This window comes from Lissotriton vulgaris, chromosome 6 (assembly GCF_964263255.1).
Source record: "Lissotriton vulgaris chromosome 6, aLisVul1.2, whole genome shotgun sequence".
NCBI lineage: Eukaryota > Metazoa > Chordata > Amphibia > Caudata > Salamandridae > Lissotriton > Lissotriton vulgaris.
In genome coordinates this window covers 697,173,443-697,197,074 of record NC_141694.1, presented here as the reverse complement: position 1 = coordinate 697,197,074, position 23,632 = coordinate 697,173,443, and the positions used below count along the sequence as shown (strand labels likewise).

Here is a 23,632-nt window from a genome sequence, read left to right as displayed (position 1 = left end):
CTCGGCACCTTTCAGGTATAAATATACCAACGTTGCCTTAAGCAAACACACGGTGGTGATTCTGGAGCAGAGCAGCTAATCTACTTTCCGAGAGCCCAGCAGAAGCGAGAAGCCCACGGACGCTTCCCCTCCTCTTTGACGCGCTGAGAAAGACGCTGTCTTTTCTCCTGCCGAGAAAATCCAACTCCGGCGTTTCCAGCCTACCCTTGCGGGTGACTGGGATATCGGGTCCTGAGAGGGAGATACCAGACCTCCTACATTCTATTCCCAAGGTACAGTGCTGACTAAACCCTTAGAGAGAATTCTTGAACAGATCCTTGGCAACAAACCTACTTAACTTAAACTGCTACTTACTTACTCCTTCCCACGTATTAGGCTTAGGTCAGGTACACCGGGGTAGGCATATTTTAGAAGCACCAGTTGAGCACGTTAGCCTATGTATATATATATATATATATATATATATATATATATATATATATATATATATATATGTTTTATCCATTTCAAAGTGTCTTATGGCTAAGAAACCATATCAATGCTTTTACAGTATTATTTCATAATACTCCTTTTACTGTACGTACTTTACTTCACAATAAGTATTGCAATTGTGGCAATTCATTTCTCTTGCATGAGAAGGAAGACTGCTCAATAAATAATACCTTTTATTGAAAACGCCCGTCTCTCTAATCTCTGCACCCTGGTGAAATTAAATATGCACAACTGACTGAGTGAAATAGCTGTCTATTGTTTCACACAACTCTAGAGATTGACTCTTATTCTGAGGGAGCAAAGTTGTCATGTTTATGCGGTTGTCTGAAGCTGAATCCCTTCTTGTCTGAGCCAGGGAAGCTGATCACTTCCTATTCAATCAAGAAAGTTTCCAGTGACCTCTGAGCTAGCTGGCGCAAACCTAAATTAAGTCTAACATAGTCAGTAGAGCCCTAGAAGACCACAGTCCTACGTCCAAACTGCTGTTTGTTATTCCAATGCGCAGGGCCTATAGGGAAAATAGGAACTACACTGCATGGCGCCCAACGTTTGGTAAGGCGATAAAACTAACGCAAGACGTTAGAGTAACTCAGTCGTGCTTTTTCGCACAGACCCTTTCTCCCGTAAATACTCCAATAGACGTCTGGAGTGGGTGAAAGGTTAAAATCTGCCGAAACTTAGTAGGAAGAGGTTCCTATGTAGAGTTTCTGGTTTAGTCAACGTTGAAGGATACAGTGTTCCAAAATATTGTGCACCTAATCTTTTGTTTCCTTGAAACCGGATCTGCAACAAAAACCTTTCTGACAGTAAAAATGCCAGGCAGTGAAGACGAAAGGGAGGCAGCTAGAATAGCAGCCCAACTAATGGAGGATGACACGAGTCTCCTACAGAATGACCGGAATGCTATCCTCATTCCGGTCAACATAAGAAAAACTATAACTTTAAAACATATAGAAAACGGACTGACATCACGAGGTGGTACAGTCATTTTCGTGATAGAGGCACAAGAATATCGGCAGACAGAGGTATTCTATTCATGGATAAACTTTCCAGCGTCAAACGCTACAACACACAAATTCCACTATTACAGAATAGAGGAACCACCGGAAGAATATACACCTTTCGAGGATATTGAAATACCACTAAATTACCAAGAGCACCTGCTCTGGTTTAAAGGCGCCCTAAAACATAATGATCACATCACCAGGCTCGGTCCACTAGGTAGACCAGGAGCAACGTGTTCTGTTCTAGCCAGCTACACACCACATCCAGACATTGAAAAAATGTCAAGAGGAGAACTTTTAGCACAGCTAAAATTACTAATTAAAATTCACAGACAGTTAGTCCAATATGTAATGCGGACTGCAACAGTCCAACCAGCTGTTAATATTCCACAGCTGACCCCTCATCAGGGGAACACAAATAAAATTACACCACAGAACATACAATCATGTCTGGGAAAAACACCAGCAAAACGGGAACAAATTCCATTCTGGCTAGCACAGAAAATAACTCAAAAAGAGGCAGTATTCCCGAATACTACCCCTATTGAGAAACACAGGATTCTGACTATCTGCCTTCCAATGGAGGTCGCACCACATGTGGAGGACTGTGACACTTGGGGCACAGTCTTTGCTTCCATTTACACAAAAACACATGGTGTTCCGTCTCTGGCGGTAATACCGGATGTGCTAAAACAAATTCAGAATGAATACGGTCCAGAACCTGCTTTAACTCTTGGTATGAAATTACTGAAAGACTTCAAGCAGGTCTCGGCTATATTATTAGCCAACATAAAAGGAGAAGCAGCATCTGTGGCGATCCGCCAAAAATTGAAAGAAACAGATATAACAGATCAACCAATTGAGCTTGCCAGAATCAAAGAAAAATGCTATGAAGAACTAGGTAGAGATAGTTTGGGTGGGAAACCGGTAAAACTCCAACTACTTGAAAATCCTGAAAAGATATTTATTAAAAATAATCTAAACACTCCTAAAAAGAGCTGGGATGGAAATAAACAATCCACTCCCAAAGAAAAAGGTTTCCAGTCCAGAGGAAGGTCTCCTCGGCGGAGAGAAAAAAACTCCGAATCGAGAACACCAGTCTCCCCAAAGGGAGCCCTCTGAAAAAAGATACAACCTTAGAAATAGGGATAATTTGAAAAAGCCTGATAGATATCAAGATATTGATACACGTCCCTCTCGATCTTTTTCGCAGAAATCGGAAAGAAGAGGACGGTCAGAACACAGGGAAGAGCACGCCAAGTCCAAAGACAAGGAACCTGCTCAAAGTAAAAAATTACAATTTCAAAAAAATAAGGTAGCCAGTATTAAAATAATCAAACATGCCGAGGATACTGAGGACACAGCTGAAAAACGGAGAATGGGCACAGACAATGCTAGACAGCGCAGCAGAAATCACCATAGCTCACAAGATCCTGATGAATCATCTGGAGACAGTGGACACGAATGAATACATTCAAGTGGAAACTGCAGATACCAGAGTTAGCGAACCTCATAAAATATACAAAATAACATTGCGTATAGAGGGAGATAAGACTAGGAAAATAAGGGGTCTGTTTTGGGATAACCTCTCAAAAGGCTATGACATCCTGTTAGCTGAGAAAGATTGGCCCACAGAGTTTGTCAGGGAGTGCCCTCATGGCGAAGAAATGATTATGCCTGCCTTCTCAAATCATATTCCAATTCACAGAAAATATATATATGCAAGAAAATGGGCAGTAGCTCAAGCACCTGCATTATATAAGAATCATGTCCGATTAGATGAGGACTCTCCTCCTCACAATATCCAGTTAAAATGTCAACCTACTGCACAAAGGCAGTACCCGATTAAGCAAGAAGCTAAAAAACAAGTCAGGGAGATTTTAGATCAACTTGAATACCAAGGGGTGATTGAAACATGCACCTCTCAAATGAACAATCCTTTGTTTCCTGTCTCCAAACCAGACGATTTGTATCGTCTAGTCTTGGACTACAGACACCTTAACTCATGTTGCAAAACATTTGCGGTACAAAATTCCCACAGTGCGGCCCTAATGAATAACATATTTCACAAAAAATACAAAACAACATTAGACATCTCTAATGGGTTCTTTTGTCAAAATATTGCACCGGAAAGCAGATACTTGACCGCTTTCTCAATAATGGGGTCACAGAAAAATTTCTGTAGACTCCCACAGGGATTCAAGAACAGCCCAGGATTATTCTCAGCAGAGTAACAGAGTTACTACAAATGTATGATGATGAGGCATTATCTTATGTCGATGACATCTATCTCACAGACGACGACTTGGATACTCACTTGAAAAGAGTGAACACCATAATACTTGGGTTCGCAGCAGAGGGTTACAAATTCAATTTTAAAAAGTCACGAATTGCCCATCTAACTGTCCTATTTTTAGGATACGAATTATCAAGTGAAGGCAAAAGCCTAGCAGACAACTTCTTAGAGAAGTGCGCTGTACTCCAAGCACCAAAAATGCTGAAGAACTTACAATCGATTCTAGGCTTCCTGAATTTCGGAAGAACTTACATTCTAAATTATGCAGAGAGAGTTAAACCTCTCTACGAATTAATAAAATCTTATTTTAAACCAATCAACTGGACTCAAAAACACACCGAAATTTTGAGATTACTGCAAACAGACATGTTAGCTAAAACAAAATTAGAAACACGTGACAATACACGCAACCTTGTAATCCGAGTCATCCCAGGAAGATGCAGATTCACGTACCTGACCTCTAATGAGGGAGAAACTGTACCAATAGCTTACAAATCACATTTGTACACACAAGCAGAAAAAATATTCAGTCTCACAGAAAATACTGTAAAGGCAGTTCAAACTGCTGTAGCAAGAGAACGAGCCCTAGCCCAAGGCAAAAGAATAACTGTTTTCACAGCAGAATCAGCCTTCGAGGCACTATTCAGCCCAGTAAATCTAAAAACAGTGGCACTAGATCCGAAATGGATACAGTGGGAAAATTCTCTTGCTGCAGAAGACGTGACATACTATTTTGTCCCGAACATGAAAAAACTGAATGATTTAAAATATGAAGAAGAATATCCTCTGCCAATCGAAATTCTGCCTCTCCAACAATACTCTTGTATAATCTATACAGACAGATTTGTACAGCATTACAATGTAAATGATAAATCCTACAATGCAGCCTGCGCAATTGTTAAAGGTCGCTGGCTCTGCGATAAATTCAGACCGAAAATAACAAAAACTGAATCTCTGAGAAACTGTTCGGCTCTGCGAGCTGAAATCAGATCTTTAAAGATGGCGCTTGAAAATGCGGAACGTGAATTCCCGACACTAATAGTGTGCGATTCGCATTTCTGCGTCAAATCTTACAATAATGATTTGCAGAACTGGGTTCAAAATGATTACAAAGATGACACAGGTGCCACAATCAAGCATAAAATGCTTTGGGAACAAGTAGTTCTTTTACAGAAAGAACTACAAAAGACTCACGTGATACACATTCTGAGTCATCAACGTGATGGCGTTCACGTTGCAGGGAATTCATTGGCTAATACAGCCACAGCGGAAGCACCTCAACGGGCTTCCGTAGCCACAAAAAAGCGTTCAGAAAAATACATAGACGGGGAAACGATGCTGGCGGTAAAAACGTCTTCAAAAGGCAACTGTGCAGCACTACCCGTGAACTATCCACTCAATTATACATACATAATTGACGCAAACTCTGTTCCTTTTGCTCGAATCCCTGGAGTGGGGGATAGGGTAATTCCAAACATGAACCGGAGAGTCTTATTAATAGCTGACGCACACATGGGTGAAGGTCCAAGGCACAAACAGATGAAGGAATCTCTGACAGAATTACAATCAGAATACTGGTGGCCGGGGATGAGCCTGCAGCATTATAAATTTGCAAAGAGCTGTCCAGACTGCAACAGAGACCGCAGTAACGAGCCAACCGGAGTATTGCCATGGCCATTTCTGTAGTTAGCATAAAGCTATCTATACATAAAATCCAGCGTCCTATTAATTCCTTTTAAGACTAAAATCACTTAAGAATGTAGCCCCAGCGCTCGGCTGACGCCAGAACTGTTATAAAAGATTTGCGAGTCTTTATCGGCACATACGCAATTGCCATGGTTCATTCTGACCAGGGTCCTGCTTTTAGCTCTCGAGCTTATAAGAAGGCCATGACCAGCATGGGCATTGGATTGCGGTACTCTTGCCCCTTCCATCCTGAGGGAAACGGGGTTGTGGAAAGAAAAAAACTAGACATAAAGCAATCTATAACGGCAAAGGTATTAGGTTCGGGTGATGGGTGGATCCAGCATTTAACAAGTGTCCAACGTAGTCTTAATAATCTGCCAAGAAATTCTCTAAAAGGTTTCAGCCCGTACGAACTATTGTTCGGAACTAGAATGTATGTTCAGGACTTAGATATTCATGCTTCAGTGGTAGAAGATAAGAAAAAATGCTTTGACATCAAAGATCGTTTGGCTGTTTTACAGGACTTAAATGAAACAAGAAAAGCCCTGAGCAACATAAAGTTAAACCGCAGCCAACAACCACTGAAGACACACCACCTGTCCCAGCAAGACCTGCCTGGATTCCAAAGATTGGGGATCTGGTCAGAGAGAAAAGAGCAGTGAAGAAGGAATTTGGGCCTTCTTACAGAAAAGCAGTACCTGTCTTAGCAATCAACGGAACAAGATCAGTTGTACTACCGCCCCTTGCTGGTAAAAAGGAGAACCGAGTTGTATCCATCGACCTGGTAGAACCACAATCATTTGGCCAATAATAAGTAGTAGGCCAAGTGGACTCCCAAGAAATAGCAGAATACCAAAATTTGCTACAATCCAAGAGGTTCAAACTGAGAGACTAATCACATTTGATAAACCTGCAGTGAATAAAAAAGGACTATGCAGAAATGCCATGGAACTTGTGCCTCTTGAAACCCAAATTGAAACAGTTCGTCAAGAAACACCAGTCTACAATGATGTAGCATCAGAATGTGCTAATGAAAGGCAAATTGAAAAAACAATTCCAACAATTGACAGAACTGCATCTGGCTACTTCATCAATTTCGATAACTTTTCTGAAGATCAAAGCGAGTATGAAGTAACACCAGCAACAAAGACTTTTAAAGACAAAGCAATAGTACTCTTTCATCAACTCAAAGAAGAATATCTAAATGCATCGTTGATTGAATATTGGATTGTATCAGGGGTACTCATACTCTGCCTAATTTAGTTTTAATTTTAGGAACATTTATTACAGTACAATGGGCACAGCAAGTCAGAACATCAACTTAGTTCTGAAGCCACACAAGTCATCTCACATCGAGAAAAGAGAACTCATCAGTGAATGTCACAGCAATTCCAATACCCGGCGGGGTAGTTTGGGACAAAACAGATTACGAAAGATATGGACCGGTCGAACTCTTGAAATATCCTCATCAGTTTAAGGTTTCATTAAGTGACTTTGTAAAACCAAGTACATTCTCTGATGATTGAGATTTTGAAAGCATAAATAATATGATGTCAGATTTAGTATTATCAGCAAAATTTACAGAACAGGATTATTTGCAAGGTTCATCGAATTATGAACAGATGTATTGCTATACCCACTATGCTGACCACTATTTGCATAAATCTGCTCAACCTAGAAATGTTTTTAAATATAATCAATGGGAACATTGTGCAACTCCACCTAAAAGTAGTTCAAAAACATTCTATGAGAAATTCCAATACTTCTCAGGGTTTAACACAAGTGATGCAGAAACATTTTATTATAAACTGTTAGATAAAACAGGGACAAAAAACCATGCTGACAAATACTAAATTGATCTATTCGGAAACATTTTATGAAAAAATTATTACATTTGGTTTTGATTTCTGGAAAAACAACATTGAAACAAAAACCATCTGGGGTACAAAAGAATGGCAGGTACAAGGCCTAGAAGCATTATTTCGAGCCTGCATGATACTAGAACAAATAATGTTCTTGAATGACACCATTCAACAAACTACCTGTTTTGGCCTAGCCAAAATCAAAGACTTAAACAAACCGTCTATTCCAAAGCCAATACCTGATAACACAACGACAGATATTGAGATAGACGTATCCCAAATTTTAAATGAAAACAGAACACATCCTGATTGGAAAAAGTGGTTAATCTGGCCTACAGACACAAATAACTGTCAAGATAGCTTCCTGAACAAAATACAGGGGTTAAAAATGACCAGACCAGACCCTAGATACTCCCAGAGACAACATCCAGGGATAGTAACAACATACAGTGTAGGGAAATTATGCCTTGAATGGCTACAAACATCCACACTGGCAGAAATTAAGCAACACTTATCTTTACTTAAAGATGGTGCTGACTTGCGCGATTTCATAATGGGACCACGCAAACAGCGTCAAAAACGTTTCATAGCGGCCAGTATATACGCTGCTTACAACGAGGCATGGAAAGTGACTCAAATTGAGACAGCAGAGAAAATACGAGAAATTGATCGTATTAATTTGGAAAAATCACTTTCTGTTGTGGACAACGGGTTAATGACTCTGTCCTCCAGAATATATTCACTGGACAGTATTGTATCATCTGCTATAGATATAATAGATCAGGACTTGCTAATGTTACAACATGGTCAGTCCCAATTACGTTCTATTGTACAACTAGGCTGGACGTTGCAAAACCTGCGTTCAGGCTATGTGCCTTGGCGTTTAATCAACACAACGTCATTGTTCTCTATCTTTAACCTTACTGATAAACAAATCAGTTTGGCACAGAAGGAGCAGACTATACGATTCTGAGCATTGAAAAACTTGAGAGATTACCATTGACAATGTCAGAAAGACCTGTCATTGAATGGATAATACACGGGATTATCACAATACCGATAACAACTTTCCAATTTAAAAAATGCCAAGAGTATATACCAGCAGGCCAGTATGAAAATTTGGGTAAAGGGTACGTTAAGTCATCATGGAAATTACCTTATACACACACACATGTTATAGTGACAAAAACCAGAATGTATTTCTTAGTGGTAATAATTGTAAACAATCACTATGCGGTATACTTCTGTGCCAAGGTATTAATTTACATGGGGCCTGTGAGGGGACTTCAAATAACCTTTCATGCCACCAACACGGCACACCTCCAACACAGATAGAGCCATTCTTTAGACAACTTCTAAAGGGAGTTACGTTCTAATAACGGACCACAGCTGTTGTGGCATGGTGCCAGGGAAAGCATATCTCGTAAGCGTTAGTTCCATGGTCACTTGCTGTATGCAAGCATTGTATCTAAACGGCCCTGGAGACTCAGAGGCGACGATTTGGCCTCCGTTGAATATCTCTTCTATACGAATCGATACTTTAAGCAGAATGAAGTCTGTGCTTTTACAGACAACAGTGCCCATCACGTCATCAAAAGAAACGTATAATCTTCAAGTTGCAAGGACAACGGCAGAGATACATACACTTTTATCAACTAATTGCCCCGTGCATTTCGTAGAAATGCTAAGCCAAATCCTAAATATGTCAGATGCCAGTGGTATCTCAAATGTATTTAAGACAATTTTTTGGGGACTGTTAACACCCTTAGAAGCAGTCCTGGGCATCTTTCCCAATTTTGTCCATTCGGTTTTTGGTGGCCTACCACTACTTTTGGGACTCGTAGCAGGAATCTTATTTTTGACTCTTCTGCTCCGATATGGCAAGCCAAAACGCAGACATGACTCCGGCAACGATGGAAGAAACGATCCTAGCAATACGCTACCAGGACCGCATAACTAAAGTCCTTGGATTAGCCCGGTTAAGAGATCTGAATATGACCTGGTTTCTTTCATTCAGACCTATATGGCAGAACTGCATCTTACCTGTGCTTCGATGTATGCTATGCAGAGAAGAATGCGTGTTAGACACCTGTCTTACACTACAATCAGCAGTGCCAATGGATGTCGACACTTTGCTAAGTCCAGTAAGGGCTCATGCATCGTGTTGTCCCCAGCGGTTACCAATCCTGATGACGGCATTCATTGAGACTTCTGCACTACGATTAGGTGGTGGCAGTGAAGCAAGAAATGAGAGCAACATCACCCAGGTACGACCTTCTGTGAGCATTGCTGATACTGAAATCGATGACCGCAATCATTCTCAAGAGTGCCCGGTAACAGCCTTTTCAACCATGGTCGAACTTTCACCTGAAGCGGTAGACTGTTTTTTTGCACATCTTTCTGAAGTCATGTTCTCCCCTGAGCCAAAAGAATAACTTTTAAGCCAACCGGCACACAGCGTTCCCCTGAACTCTGACCCCTCCTCACCCACGCACACAAGTCTCTCCACGACCTGGGCCCCAAGTCCCTCAACGACCGCCTGACCTTCTACACGCCCAGCCGCCAGCTACATTCCACAAGCCTCGCCCTCGCCGCCGTACCACGCATCCGAAGAGCCATCGCCGGTGGTAGATCCTTCTCCTACCTGGCGGCCAAGATTTGGAACTCCCTCCCTATCCATCTTCGGCTGACCCAGGACCATCTCGCCTTCAGGAGACAACTCAAGACCTGGCTGTTCGAGCAATAGCGGACCCCTTCCCCAAGCGCCTTGAGAACCCTGCCGGGTGAGTAGTGCGCTATACAAATGTTATGATTGATTGATTGATTGATTGAATTCGGCCTTCAGCTTTGAAAAACAAAAGCTACTGAAAACATTTGGAACTATATTTTCCCCTGAAACGAAATTATTTTTTTTTCCAAAATTTCAAAATATTTCCCTTTTTTTTTTTGGCACACGTACTCTGCTTACAGTGGAACTATTCATAAAGAACAGAGCTTCTATTTTTAGCAAATCTAGAGACAATATATTACCGCAGCCTCTAGCACTCTCACAAGCAATTTCATTTATATGTGATGAAATAGTCTCGACTTTTTTTTCTGTAATTAAGAGACATTTCATGTGTAATTTTCGCAAATCGTTCAATTAAAGATATATGCAATTTTTTTTGGGATGATTACACTGCTTAAAAAACGTACAGAACCTATAACGTTCCTTGTATTTCGCATACACCATTTCGAATGCAAAATGTATTTTTGGGGTGGGTTGGAATAAACATGCATCTTTATTGCTTAGTTTTTAGTAATTGATGGACATAAAACAGTGGAGTGGGTGATGTGTTTTATCTAGGAACCCGATTCAATATTGTGACTTTATGCCCCTATACGGCTATAATCAATAATATCCCTATAATGGCATAATAATCAGATCCATATTTCAGTAAATCGCCCTTGCAGTCCAAGGCTCGGCAAAAGCTACTTCCTTGGATTCGTAGAGAGCACACCGAGTTCTTTTGACACACCAAACCTCCAGCAACCTGGGAAAGCCCAGCTTGCTTTGTTTTGATTTGTAATAGAACTCCTGCGAGCACTGTAAGAACGGCCAGTTCTTAGTGACATCTTTATTGACGTCTTATGTCCAAACCTTACGTCAAACTCGGCACCTTTCAGGTATAAATATACCAGCGTTGCCTTAAGCAAACACACAGTGGTGATTCTGGAGCAGAGCAGCTAATCTACTTTCCAAGAGCCCAGCAGAAGCGAGAAGCCCACGGACGCTGCCCCTCCTCTTTGACGCGCTGAGAAAGACGCTGTCTTTTCTCCTGCCGAGAAAATCCAGCTCCTGCGTTTCCAGCCTACCCTTGCGGGTGACTGGGATATCGGGTCCTGAGAGGGAGATAAAATACCTCCTACATTCTATTCCCAAGGTACAGTGCTGACTAAACCCTTAGAGAGAATTCTTGAACAGATCCTTGGCAACAAACCTACTTAACTTAAACTGCTACTTACTTACTCCTTCCCACGTATTAGGCTTAGGCCAGGTACACCGGGGTAGGCATATTTTAGAAGCACCAGTTGAGCACGTTAGCCTATGTATATATATATATATATATATATATATATATATATATATATATATATATGTTTTATCCATTTCAAAGTGTCTTATGGCTAAGAAACCATATCAATGCTTTTACAGTATTATTTCATAATACTCCTTTTACTGTACGTACTTTACTTCACAATAAGTATTGCAATTGTGGCAATTCATTTCTCTTGCATGAGAAGGAAGACTGCTCAATAAATAATACCTTTTATTGAAAACGCCCGTCTCTCTAATCTCTGCACCCTGGTGAAATTAAATATGCACAACTGACTGAGTGAAATAGCTGTCTATTGTTTCACACAACTCTAGAGATTGACTCTTATTCTGAGGGAGCAAAGTTGTCATGTTTATGCGGTTGTCGGAAGCTGAATCCCTTCTTGTCTGAGCCAGGGAAGCTGATCACTTCCTATTCAGTCAAGAAAGTTTCCAGTGACCTCTGAGCTAGCTGGCGCAAACCTAAATTAAGTCTAACATAGTCAGTAGAGACCTAGAAGACCTCAGTCCTATGTCCAAACTGCTGTTTGTTATTTCAATGGCAGGGCCTATAGGGAAAATAGGAACTACACTACAGGCCGGGTGCTTTATGTCCAGCCGTATCTGCTATTGCTTTCTGCACTTCCTTTATAGTGAATCTCGGGGGAGACTCCAATGACTCAATATTATGTGGCACGTAGATAACAGGCTCTAGGTTACTCCCATTTATGTTTTCAAAATGGTTTAGCCAATCCCTTTCTGTAATGTTAACTTCTAAAGGGGCATTCTCCTTACCGTTAAACAAACAGGAGTTAATGATTGACCAGAATTTAGAACTATTCCTCAAGGTGGCTTTCTCATATAACTAGTCCCATGCCTCTTTTTTAACTTCGTTTTTATGTGTTTGCAGGATGGTTTTATATTTTTTCCTTAGCAGGGATACTTCGTGCTTGTCTCTAGGATTCTTATTAAGTGCCTTCAGGAGCTCACTATGAGTTTTTGTGCATTTTTGGTGCTTTTACCATTTATCATGCAAGTGACATAGGGACCTTTCTGATCTACAGTAAAATGGTATTCAGGGCACAGACAGCACCTTCCAAACTGACCACGGATAAAACAGGACTCTCCCGGAACCTGGGCTGCTACTCTGCTCCTCTGTACCTCTCGTTGCTCCTCTCTGATCTTCCTTTCTTCTTTCCCCTCTTTGTTTACCCTATTGGGACCCCTCACCATCTTCCCATTAGGCTCTGATGCATATTCTGTAAAAGGTGTTAGTTGCGAATCACTATTCTTTTTCTCTCTTGCAAAGCACGCAGTGATTAGCAAGTTCCTAGCCCAGCTAGTTTCTCAGTTTGCTATCCAATATATTTTGTCATCAATTGACTTCCCAATGTTTGGTAATAATTTCTACACAAAGGCAGCACCTAGAGTTTCTTGAGCCTTTTCGCTTGGACTGGCAATACCTGAATACTTTTCAAACACATCCTTGAGACTCTAGATAAGCTGCTGCCAATTAACCCTTATTTTGTTTGCTGTTTCAAATCTTGGTCCAAACAGTTTTCACTGGATGCTTATCTGCCACTGTATTCAACAACACATCTGTTGCTGCACTTGGGGCACCATCGTTCCCCGGGGCCTGTCTCGGACAAGCGGACTTTTCAACCAATCGCTCCTCACTTCATGAGGTGCCACTAAATGCAACAGTTGAATTACATCAGCCCATTTCAGTCTATGCGCCTTAAACCTACTCAGCCACTCCTCATGGAACAGGGTAGGGTTTTCTATGATGTTGGGGAACAGTTTTTTCATGCTCATTACGTAAGAAGGAGTCCACGAGACATGAAGGGCTACTCCCAGGAGCAGGGTCCTATTACGGAAGAAGGATGTCAAGAATGAGCAGGGTAGGGTCTGAGTTGTTTGAGTGATGGTAAGCTTCCACCCTCTCTCTGGAAATAGTGTTTCCTAGCCAGTCGGTCTGCCGTACTTCTGAGACTATCTAAGATAATATTGAGGCTGACTTGCAGGGATCTCTCTGCCGAGTTGGGTAGGCACACACTCTCTGTCTAGTGCTGTCCACAGTAATGGAGTCTGAGTCTTGTTTAACTATCTGCGCGCTTCTGCCTGGGGGTCTATTGTCAGTCACTTGCACCACAGCGTTAGTTCGCAAGTTACATCTGTGTGCCCCATCTGCTGGTGACCGTGCAGGTGCTCCTCCATTTTCAGGGGCAGCTGAGGCTGCACCCTATTGGCTGGCATTTGAAAAACATTCAATAAATTCTCCATGTGTTGTATTAATGTATTAGCATTGTTCTGTAGCATGACTAGAGCCAGAAGGTTACAAGGCACTTTACAAGCCCTCAAGTTACAGTTTTATGGTGCCAAAATACTGATAACAGGTTACAATGGAAACAATATACATAACATGGGAATAATTAGAGGCAAAATATGGACAAATATTATATTACATAAGAGAGCAAGTTACATGCCCTATGATATGGTGCAGTGCAAAGTCTAGACATACAAGACAAAAATATAGTGTCCTGGTTATGCCCAATCTAACAACAGAATATAATGGTGTCAGTAAAAATCATTCAAAATTACAAAGTGCCGACTTTCAGAAACAAAAGCAATCAACACTGCTGAGTGCGGTTCAGGTTTTGATGAGGTGCTCAAACAAAATGTTTTTTAGTCCTTCTTAAAAGGTCTCATAGTTAGATCATGCCCTAATGTTTCGAGTGGTAGAATTCAGACCTCGGGCAGAATCTGAGACAGGGATTGTTTTAGTGTCTTTCTCATTTTGAAAGTTAGAATTAGTCAGAGTGATCTCCGAAGTTGATGTAGGCTACCCAAGATGGGCAAGTAGGATAAGGCTCCAGAATTCTAAGCCATGTGGGTGATGCAGGTTAGCTTCTAGTGGTCATCCAGGCTGAAATGTGTAATGCTGCTTTGAGAGGAACTAGGTGACATTTGAGAATTCTTGTTAATTAGGAGATGTCACAAGCTAGCCTTGATTGCATCAAAGCCTGAATCACCTGCTTAAAATCTCTGCAATGAATGATTTAATGCTTCAAGGAGCCTAGTATGATATTGTATCCCTTTAGCTAAGGAATTTGTGTGTAGGTTGAAATTCATCTCCCGTAAGAATCCTACTTATCTGGGGCATTCATCAGGAGGAACTATTGTCGAACTATTTTTAGAATTGCTGTTTCTGAGCTGTATCTAGGTCTAAAGCCAGAATAATGATTATCAAGAACATCATATTTGGCTATGATCACTTTTAGCTGAGCTTCGATGCAGCTTTCTAGGGCATTCAAGGATGGGAAAATTAGAAATCGGGCACCTTTTTTTCACATCATTGTTATGCACTGGATTTTTTTCCCCATAAGGCTGCCAAATATTAGGCAAGTTGGGAGTGAATCTTGCAACAATAACATTTTAATAATATGGTTAGTTTTGAAGAGTGTAACTGCAAAGCTTATCTCTTTGAGTAGTATTGAGGGAATGCGTTCAGGACATTTTGGTAAGGATCTCTTTCTGGCAGTAGTATTGCATATCCCTGATTGAATCACTACTCTGGAAGAAGAGACTTTAATTGTCTGTACATTGACACTTTAGAAAGGGCCTTATAGCTCAATCTTTAAAGAAATTAGACAACTTGCCACATTTTCCTGTGGAGTAGTCAGTGTTCGCTTGTAAAGGGGAGAGGTAAAATTCCACTATACAAACATTTCTTTTCAGTGTTATTTCTTTGCTTGTTAATTTGAAATCAGAAATACTTGGACTCAAACATTACTTGTTTGTGTTTCTTTCTCTCAGCCCCGAGTTTAGCTAGGATTAAACAGAAATTATTTTTACACCATACTGGGCTGATTCTGAGATGACCAATAGGTACTGGAAAAGACCCCAGCTCCAGAGTTACTGTTTCTGGGTGGTATATTATTCCAAGGTACCAGTCACCATGAGTTGTCTGGCCAGTAACATGGAATACGATGTGTGACCTAGAATGAATGGGTCCAATATTGCTTGAGATAATTTACTGGGAGGTTAGCTGTGGCTATGTAATGAACACTGATGGGCTTTCTGTCTTTGCTGCCTGTCATTTCCGTTTGCTTTTCCTCAGATCCAGATACAAGCTGCTCACTGCACATGTGTGGTGGGCTGGTAGAGCACAGACCTGTGTATCTCTCCTATCCCCAAAGAAAGTTTGCGGGGACAGGACCGAAATTTTGGCACAGAGCTATGGAAAACCACCTGAAGCTGGACTTGAAGTCATGCCAGTAATTGTACCTTTTCTCGCTTTGTTATTGTCACTGAGTTATCTGGCTCTACCACATATGTGATAAGAGAGAAAATATGAATTGAAAGGCTCCAACTCCATCTTCCAAGGGACCATAATTCAGTGGTGTGGTGCTTCGTATCTAATCAATGATGTTATGTTCTAGAATGTGTGTGATTGCTAACATGGAACCGAATGACAAGGAGATTATTATGCAGTTGGTAGTTGGATGTCTCTATTGCTGGGGTTTCTGAAGCTGGTATCTTAATAAAGAAAATTACTACGAACCATATGAAGACGTGTGAACTTTCTGTTTACAGAGTAGATGAGCTAACAGAAGCCAAAGGGAAAGATTTGCAAATGTTTCTATTTTTGAATGAATAAAAGTAGAGAGTTCATCACGGGAACTTAGGAATGTGTGATGATATTTTGCAATCAGGGTCGCTTGATTCATGAGAGATTTCAAACCAAGCTTTGGGAGTGACAGAAATGTTATCAATATTAGAGACTGCATGCAGACAATATCTCATTTTGCAAATAACTAAATGAAGTAAGGTTCTCTATACATTCTGAAAAATTATTATCAGGGTGACGCTGCATACGCAGTTTTTTCTTAAATGCTTGTAATACAACATTTAGAGAGCTTTATGTTAAAAAGTCCATTGGTTAGCATCTATTTTTACAAAAAGTGCTTGGAAGGATGAGTGCCGATGTCTGAGTGGAAGCTATACTTCATTAATTTTCTTTCTAAATCTCAGAATTGTGCTCTAAAATTAAAAATTTAGAGGCCGATTCCGATCGGAAGGGCACCGGATCGGGTTTGGCATTAGCGGATCCAATTCAGAGGCTGAATTTCCATCTGAGTCGTACACGGGACCGGCCGTCGAAGTACGATGCGAACAAGTGCGAAATCTCCTTCCACATTGTTTCCGGGTCCAAACCGCTCCGTACGACTCAGTTACAAGCAAACCGTGGCGCGCAATGGAGACTTTTCACGACCGAGCTAGTACGATGCTCGATCCGGACAGCTGGATCGAGTCGGAGCGTCCGGCTCGCAGTAGCTCCCGGAGTTAAACTTCGGGGGTCTGCGTCGGACCCCCCGTCACCGGCAGCCTTACGACTCGGACACAGGGGGAGACCCGTGGGTCTTCCCAATACAGGTATGTACGGTGCGGATGGCACCGATGCATACCCACTGTAGGGGCGCACTTGTCTGTGACGTTCCCATTCAGTCAATGGGAGCCCATGTACACTTCGTACGACCGGCTCCCATTAACGTCTACGGGAGTCTGACCGTACCTAGTCCGACAGCATATGGCAGCATCATCGTACTCGCTTGGTTGGACTGCTGGAGTCCGGATCGGTCGGAAAACACCCCGGATCCGGCTCGGTCGGAGTACTTTCTGACCGAGATCAAAATCGGCCCCTTCGTGTTTTGTTTTTTTCAAACTTCTTTGGGGGAGGAGGATAAAGCTCTTTAACCTCCTAAAAGAGGTATTCTCTGTCAAATTCAAAGTTCACCACATTAACCTGCAAAGCCCACAGTTGGCTCCAGAGTTAAAAGGAGAATGAGCTAGCGGACTGTGGGTTTAAATCCTCCTTAGGGGAGATATGACTCCATTGAGGAAGAATTTAAATTTAGTGTGCTAAGAGAGAGGTTTTTGAAATCTCGCGCCTCACAATGACAGTGTTATCTTCAAATCATTTGGTTTGACGCTATGCCTGCAGATGTGACTGTTTAATGAGATTCTGCTGTCATGGCTAGGACTGTGTTTGGGGAGAGCTGGTAATGCTTTGAAAGTAAGTTTCAGTGCTTGTCTTTTCCAGCTAGGTGTTAAAGGTTGAAGACATTTTGGTACATTTTAAAGCGCGCTGACTGAAATTTTCTGACCAGAACGTGGATTGCAGTGGATTTTTATGAGTCCCGATATAGTTTTGAATTGAAAATAAAAATGTGGTTTTCAGGCTGTGCAGAGCCGCTTAAATGCCGTACAGCGGATTTGAGAGTCATCGGATTTGAGGTGTTCAGACCGACGTTTTCCATTAGCGAGTCACGTTGGCATGATTGCTGTGCCAACATAACTCAACATAAACGTTCAGAGGCCTGAAATATTTCATTTGTCGAAATCCTTTGAGCCTGGTTTTGTGTTCTCCTTGCAGTCTCCTGCAAGGGTTCCGCAGTAATATCATTCTAGGCAAGTAAATTCATGTGACAGTTCCGGGCAGGGATGAGGCTCTTGAGGAAGCTCTTTCAAAAGACCTTGAAATGTTCCAAAGTGCTCTGCAGGAGGGTTGGGACACGTTTGGAGTAATGATGTGCCATCACAGGATTGGAAAGAGGTGACGACTTTCTGGATTTTCTGCCCCCACCCAAAAAAAACCTGTGCACAGAGAGAGAGAAATGGTGCACTTCACAGGATCCTGGAGAAGACCAGACCCTTGTCTAATATGTTGAGGGCATTGGATGTAACATGGATTGGACTCTGAGGATACAACTCTCCAGGCCTCTGTTACTGACCCCCTTACATCCTCTGAGGGACAGTAGAGGGATGGACCTGCAGGAAGTACTCTGGAACTTCTGAGGACTGGGTCTGCAGAGGGAAACAAATCATCAAAGGACTTCCCCCTCTCTTCTGCTATCACATTGGTGCCCTGCAAGTGGCCATGAAGTATATGGGACCTGAACAGTGCAGGCATGGAGGTATTCTACCATGAGAGCTTAGGGATGCTGCTGGAGGTGACTCCAAGCTGAGGAGAACCCCAGTCCCTAGGCAGAAGACAGTTCATGAATATGGGGCCAAAGTACAGGAGAAATAAAGCTGTCAGAGTAGCATACAAATTTGGAGGCTGAGAGACCTGAAGAAACCACTCCATGTTGTGCGCTGGCATCCAACTAGTGCCACAGGAGTTGTGGGACTCCCTTGTGGCCCCCGACGTGAAAGAGTCCAGTGGGTGCCTTACTAGTAACAGGGGCACCTGGTTCTGAAAAAGGAGTAAACTGCAGTGCGAGGCTGCAAAAGAATAAAAACAAAAAAAGAAAAGGGCAAAAGAACACAACCACGGAGGGGGGTTGGCCCATAACCCACTGTGGCCCATTCAACTGGGGCTAAGGAGTGCTCCATTAGCCATTGTGAGGGCATATAAATAGTTGCATATTTTGCACATGGTGCCCTAGAGAGGGCCAGGACACCACCAACATGATCTTAAATGTAGTAGGGGCTGCCCGGTGTGCAACTGAAGGAGCCCCACATACAATTTCAAAATTTGCTGTAAGTCTTTTAGGGAATAGAATTAATTACCCCAGAAGAAGATTTCTGACTCTTCCTAGCGCTGATGGAGCAATGCCTTTTACTCAAAGGATTTGGGTCCTAAGACTGCTTGACAGCACGTATAAAAGTAAAAAAAAGCCTCATGCACACAGTTTATTGAAAATTAAAACCTATATTGATTAAATGTTTTATTGAAAGGCTTTGAAGTTATTTATTGAGAGTTAGAAAGTTAATAGTGAATCATTACATGACCTAGTGAGGGTCATCTTAAGGCGGCACCATCCTCATTAATTTTAATGGTGTTGCATTGGTTTATGGTAACATATTTCTTCTTTTATTATTATGGTGATACACAATAAAGAAAGCAGGTCTGCTTGTTGATAATTACACCAGTTTATATTATATTTAGCATATGTCAAGTTTATTGTGCTTTTCAGGTTAAGGGCTTGCTAGGGGTATGAATTATTAGGGCAAGGTGTTGCCAAAAGAATTTCAACTATATTAATATTTCTAAATCAATGTGTAGTATTGAGTAGTGATTGCATAATAAAGTACTTTTGCTTTTAATAGGTAAAGATACCGACTGGACAATGATTTATTAGGTGGTGTTTGTTGTGTGATTGCAGACTGGGGTACTAGACCACATCACCTCCTCTTAGTTGGCTTTGGAGGTTCTACTTCGCTGGCTTTAGAGAGTCACATGTTACAATAACCTTCTTAGTTCCCAGTGATGAAAGGTTGTAGACTTATTACTTAAGAAGGACCCTCCTATTAACCAACTGATTACCCACCTTCTTACATCGTCCGCATACAAATGTGAGAATTGTATGATAAAATCTTGCTCAGTAAGTAACCCAGTTTGTTCTTTATTCTATCTGTTCACTATTTGTATTGTGTTGAGGGTAAAACCCAGCTAATCATTTGTATGGATAAGCACCCACCATTATTCCAGAGATGCCTGCTTCCTCAAAAGATCTGTTGTAATTTGTTCAAAAGAATTTAGCCATTCAGTAATCTGTACCATAGGGTAACTTGCTGACAACCCATTGATGATGTAACTGTGCAATTTGTTGCCTTTCTTTGTTTTCCATAGAAACAAGTAGGCCATGTAATGCAGGAGTACAATGATGCTCTTCAGAGGTCTAAAAGGCTTTCTGCTGCACGAGAAAATCTACTGACAGGCCAGAAACATTCAGTTAATCTGGTGACCCTGGAAGATTTGATTATCTATTTGCAATGGTTAGTGTGCCACCTGCACTCCATCAGGAATATTCACAACTATCTCAAGGTATGTATTTATGATTTATTATGTTATGTTTCATTAGAACATTGGCATGCTGGTAGCTCCAACGAAGACAAGGGAGGGTAAGGGGGGGGAGGGTGTTGTAATTGTGAAATGATGACCTCCTAGCCAAGTAGGAGTATAGGAGAGTAAGGAAAGTGGAAAACTAGGATAGCCATTATATGCCCTCTGTTATATTGTTATGGTATGTTATGAACCTTTAGTTCTGAAATTCTGATGGTGTTCTGATCCTCCCAGTTCACATAAGAACATTCCGTTCCTAGATGAGTGGAATGTTCTAACAGCATTTAACCCTTTCTGCCTCAGGCCATACAGTTATATAAGGCCCTCTCCATTGTGATATAACTTGAGTAGAAGACCTTTAACGACTGGTGTAGCCCTTCTAGGAGTTACAGAACACATCCGGAACCTCCTTGATAACGGTCAAACGGTCGCGCTCGTGCTCTTAGACCTGAGCGCGGCCTTTGACACCATATCCCACGAAACACTCATCAAGGCGTTATACAGAAACGGTGTCCGTGGAAAAGCGCTCAAATGGATCCGGTCCTTCTTGGCTCAACGGACATTCCAAATTACATCCTCCTTGGCCTGCTCCGACACCTTTAAAGCCCCTCACGGAGCACCACAGGGATCTATTTTGAGCCCTCTGTTTTTTTATCTTTACCTCAGACCCCTGGCCGACCTAGTGGAAAGATCCGGACTTACCCTCATGACCTACGCCGACGATTCCCAAATTATTTTTTACCTATCAGAATCTTGCCCATCATCTCCGTCTCTCCTCAAATTAGGGCTTCAAAACATCCTTAATTGGATGACAAGAAATCAATTAAAGCTTAACGGAGACAAAACAGAGATACTTCTCTTAGGGAAACAACAAGATCTTTGGAATCCCTCACACTGGCCCAACGAAATGGGAAATCTTCCCACCCCAGTTACTCAAGTACGTAACTTGGGAGTCATCATGGATAGCTCCCTCTCCATGAACCAACAGGCCAGCAAAGTTGTCGGCCTATGCCTTACCATTATCAAATGGCTGAGGAAAATCCTTTGGATGCTGCCCTCCTCCACTCAAAAAACCGTAGTCAATGCCCTCATAACATCACGGCTTGACTACGGCAATATTCTGTACCTTGGCTCCAACAAAGCGGTAGTCAGTGGACTACAGCTTGTCCAAAACGCAGCTGTTCGACTACTGTGCAGAATCCCCAAAAATTCCGGAGTCTCGAGCTACCGCCGTGAACTCCACTGGCTCAGGGTAGAAAGTAGAATCCGTTTCAAAGCCCTGAACTACATGTTCAGAATCAAAGCTGGTATTGCACCCAAATACCTTCTAGCGTTGGCTCATCCTTACACTCCCAAGCGAAACCTTCGCTCACAATCAGCTGCCAACTTCTGCGTACCAAGATTCAAACTGGCAAAAATGGGGGGCAGATCTTTTGCCCACCTTGGACCATCCCTCTGGAACGCACTCCCTCTCTTCATTCGAAAGGAGGAAAACCATGCTAGGTTTAGAAGGCACGTTAAGACTTGGCTATTCGAACAATAACTAGAATAACCAGTAATTCCCTGCCATCATTATGCTGTGTCTCGGCGCCGAGAAACCCTGTTTGGGTAGCTGTTGCGCCTTATAAATTTAAAAAATAAATAAATAATAAAATAGCCAACGACCAGCGGGCTATATTCCCTAATGTCACTGAGACTTTTAAGGTGTCAAAACTATGATTGAATTTTAGTAGTTGCTCTTTCCTGATCAACTGTAATGAGAAGCACCAATGTAACATTGTACTGGCCACCACCCTCTTCCAAGAATTGTTGAGGCTGTTGCAGCATAAGGGCTTATTTATGAGCCTCTTGCGCCACCAGTGTGTCACCAGCGGCTTAAAATATGCACCACACTGCGACATATTTAAAAAGTGATGCATCTAAGCAGATTCGTCACTTTGTAAACCCTGCACTACATTATACTTGTGTCAGGTATAATGTATGCATGGTGGGCGTCCCCCCCCCCAAAAAAAGGCTTGTAGAAGTGTTGGAGTGAAATCTATAAGATTTCACTGCAACATATCTAGGATGCCACTGCGTCAAATCCTTACGTCTTGCTCACAGCAGGCGTAAGACTGACGCTGGCACTTTCACTTGGGGCTTGCCCAATGTGAAAGGAAATACTGCTGGAGTTGCGTCTGTTTTCAGATACACCCCAGCAATGCACCACTTTTGCACCTACAGATACGTCAGGAATACTGACGTATCTGTAAATCCTTGCGACACGGAGTGCCATACAGTAGATACGGCGCACCCATGGTTTCACAAGGAGGTCGCACTGAAAAGTGTTGCATCGCTGTTTTCACTTAGGGATGTGACACTTTTTGTAAATAAGGCCCATATTTCTTAATAGGCCAGGGCCTTCAGTGAGAGATACAGGGTAGGATTTCATATCACTGCCATTGAGACAGAAGGCTCCACCTTGACTAGTAATTACATACCTTTTTCCTAAAAGAATTTTAATCCTGCAGAAATATAGCTGTTTGGTTGCAATTGGCACCGGACCTACAACAAAACACTATTGCTTATCAACACACATGGAAAGGGCGAGGTTGTATGGCCAGCGCTGTGATTCAGCCATTGATTAGTGTCCACTGTTGTTTACACTTTGGGCCGATGTGGTCATCTGCAACAGATTCAACATTCTCTTCAGAAAAAATGGCTTTTCAGTTCTGGCACAAAGAGGACAATCAAGAGTGGGATTCGGCTTAGGCCCTTAAGGGTTTCAGCTGTCGGTCACCCTACAGTGTTAGCCACTGCTCTTGAGAGGAGGCTGAATAAATTATAAATTAGTTTGCAGGGCTAGACTGGGAATTAAAAGAAGCCCAGGCAAAATATTTCAGACTAGCTCCTTTCTATTTCGCCCCTCCCTCTATTTTCCTTTTTTCATCCATCGATTCCTTGTCTCTCACATTCTCTTCTCTCACTTATCCTTCTCTGATCTCAGTCTTTTTCTTTTTCTGATTCTTAATCTCTCTCAAAACCCTGTACCTATTGTAATTAACATCGGAAAGCTGGTGAAAGTGAGAGGCACCAGCTCCGGCCCGTCTGAAACTATCATCCAATGGCTTCAGCCCACAGGGGAAATACCTGGTGGGATAAATGTCTGGTCCTGCCATGAATATAGAATGCAATAGAGGACCCATTTTGGATCCTCATTATTTGTATTTTGCAGGTCCACCCATGGTATCAATATGTGGGAGAGACCTTTTATATGCAAGATTCTATAGTATGGACAATGAAGGGCAGCTAGGTGCTATACAAGAGGACAATCTCTACAATATAACAAAATGCATAGCAACACACTTCAATACATCAGTCCTGAAG

General features: G+C 42.0%; 1 protein-coding gene across 1 annotated transcript in view; it reads left to right on the top strand.

The window, feature by feature from the left end:
- LOC147707857 (uncharacterized) overlaps positions 1 to 23,632 on the top strand; it is a 910,329-nt gene that overhangs the window by 131,721 nt on the left and 754,976 nt on the right. The window contains exon 6 of the mRNA XM_086925682.1: positions 20,054 to 20,248. Within this exon, the coding sequence (XP_086781808.1) occupies positions 20,054 to 20,248 (195 nt within the window). The remainder of the gene's footprint in view (positions 1 to 20,053; positions 20,249 to 23,632) is intronic.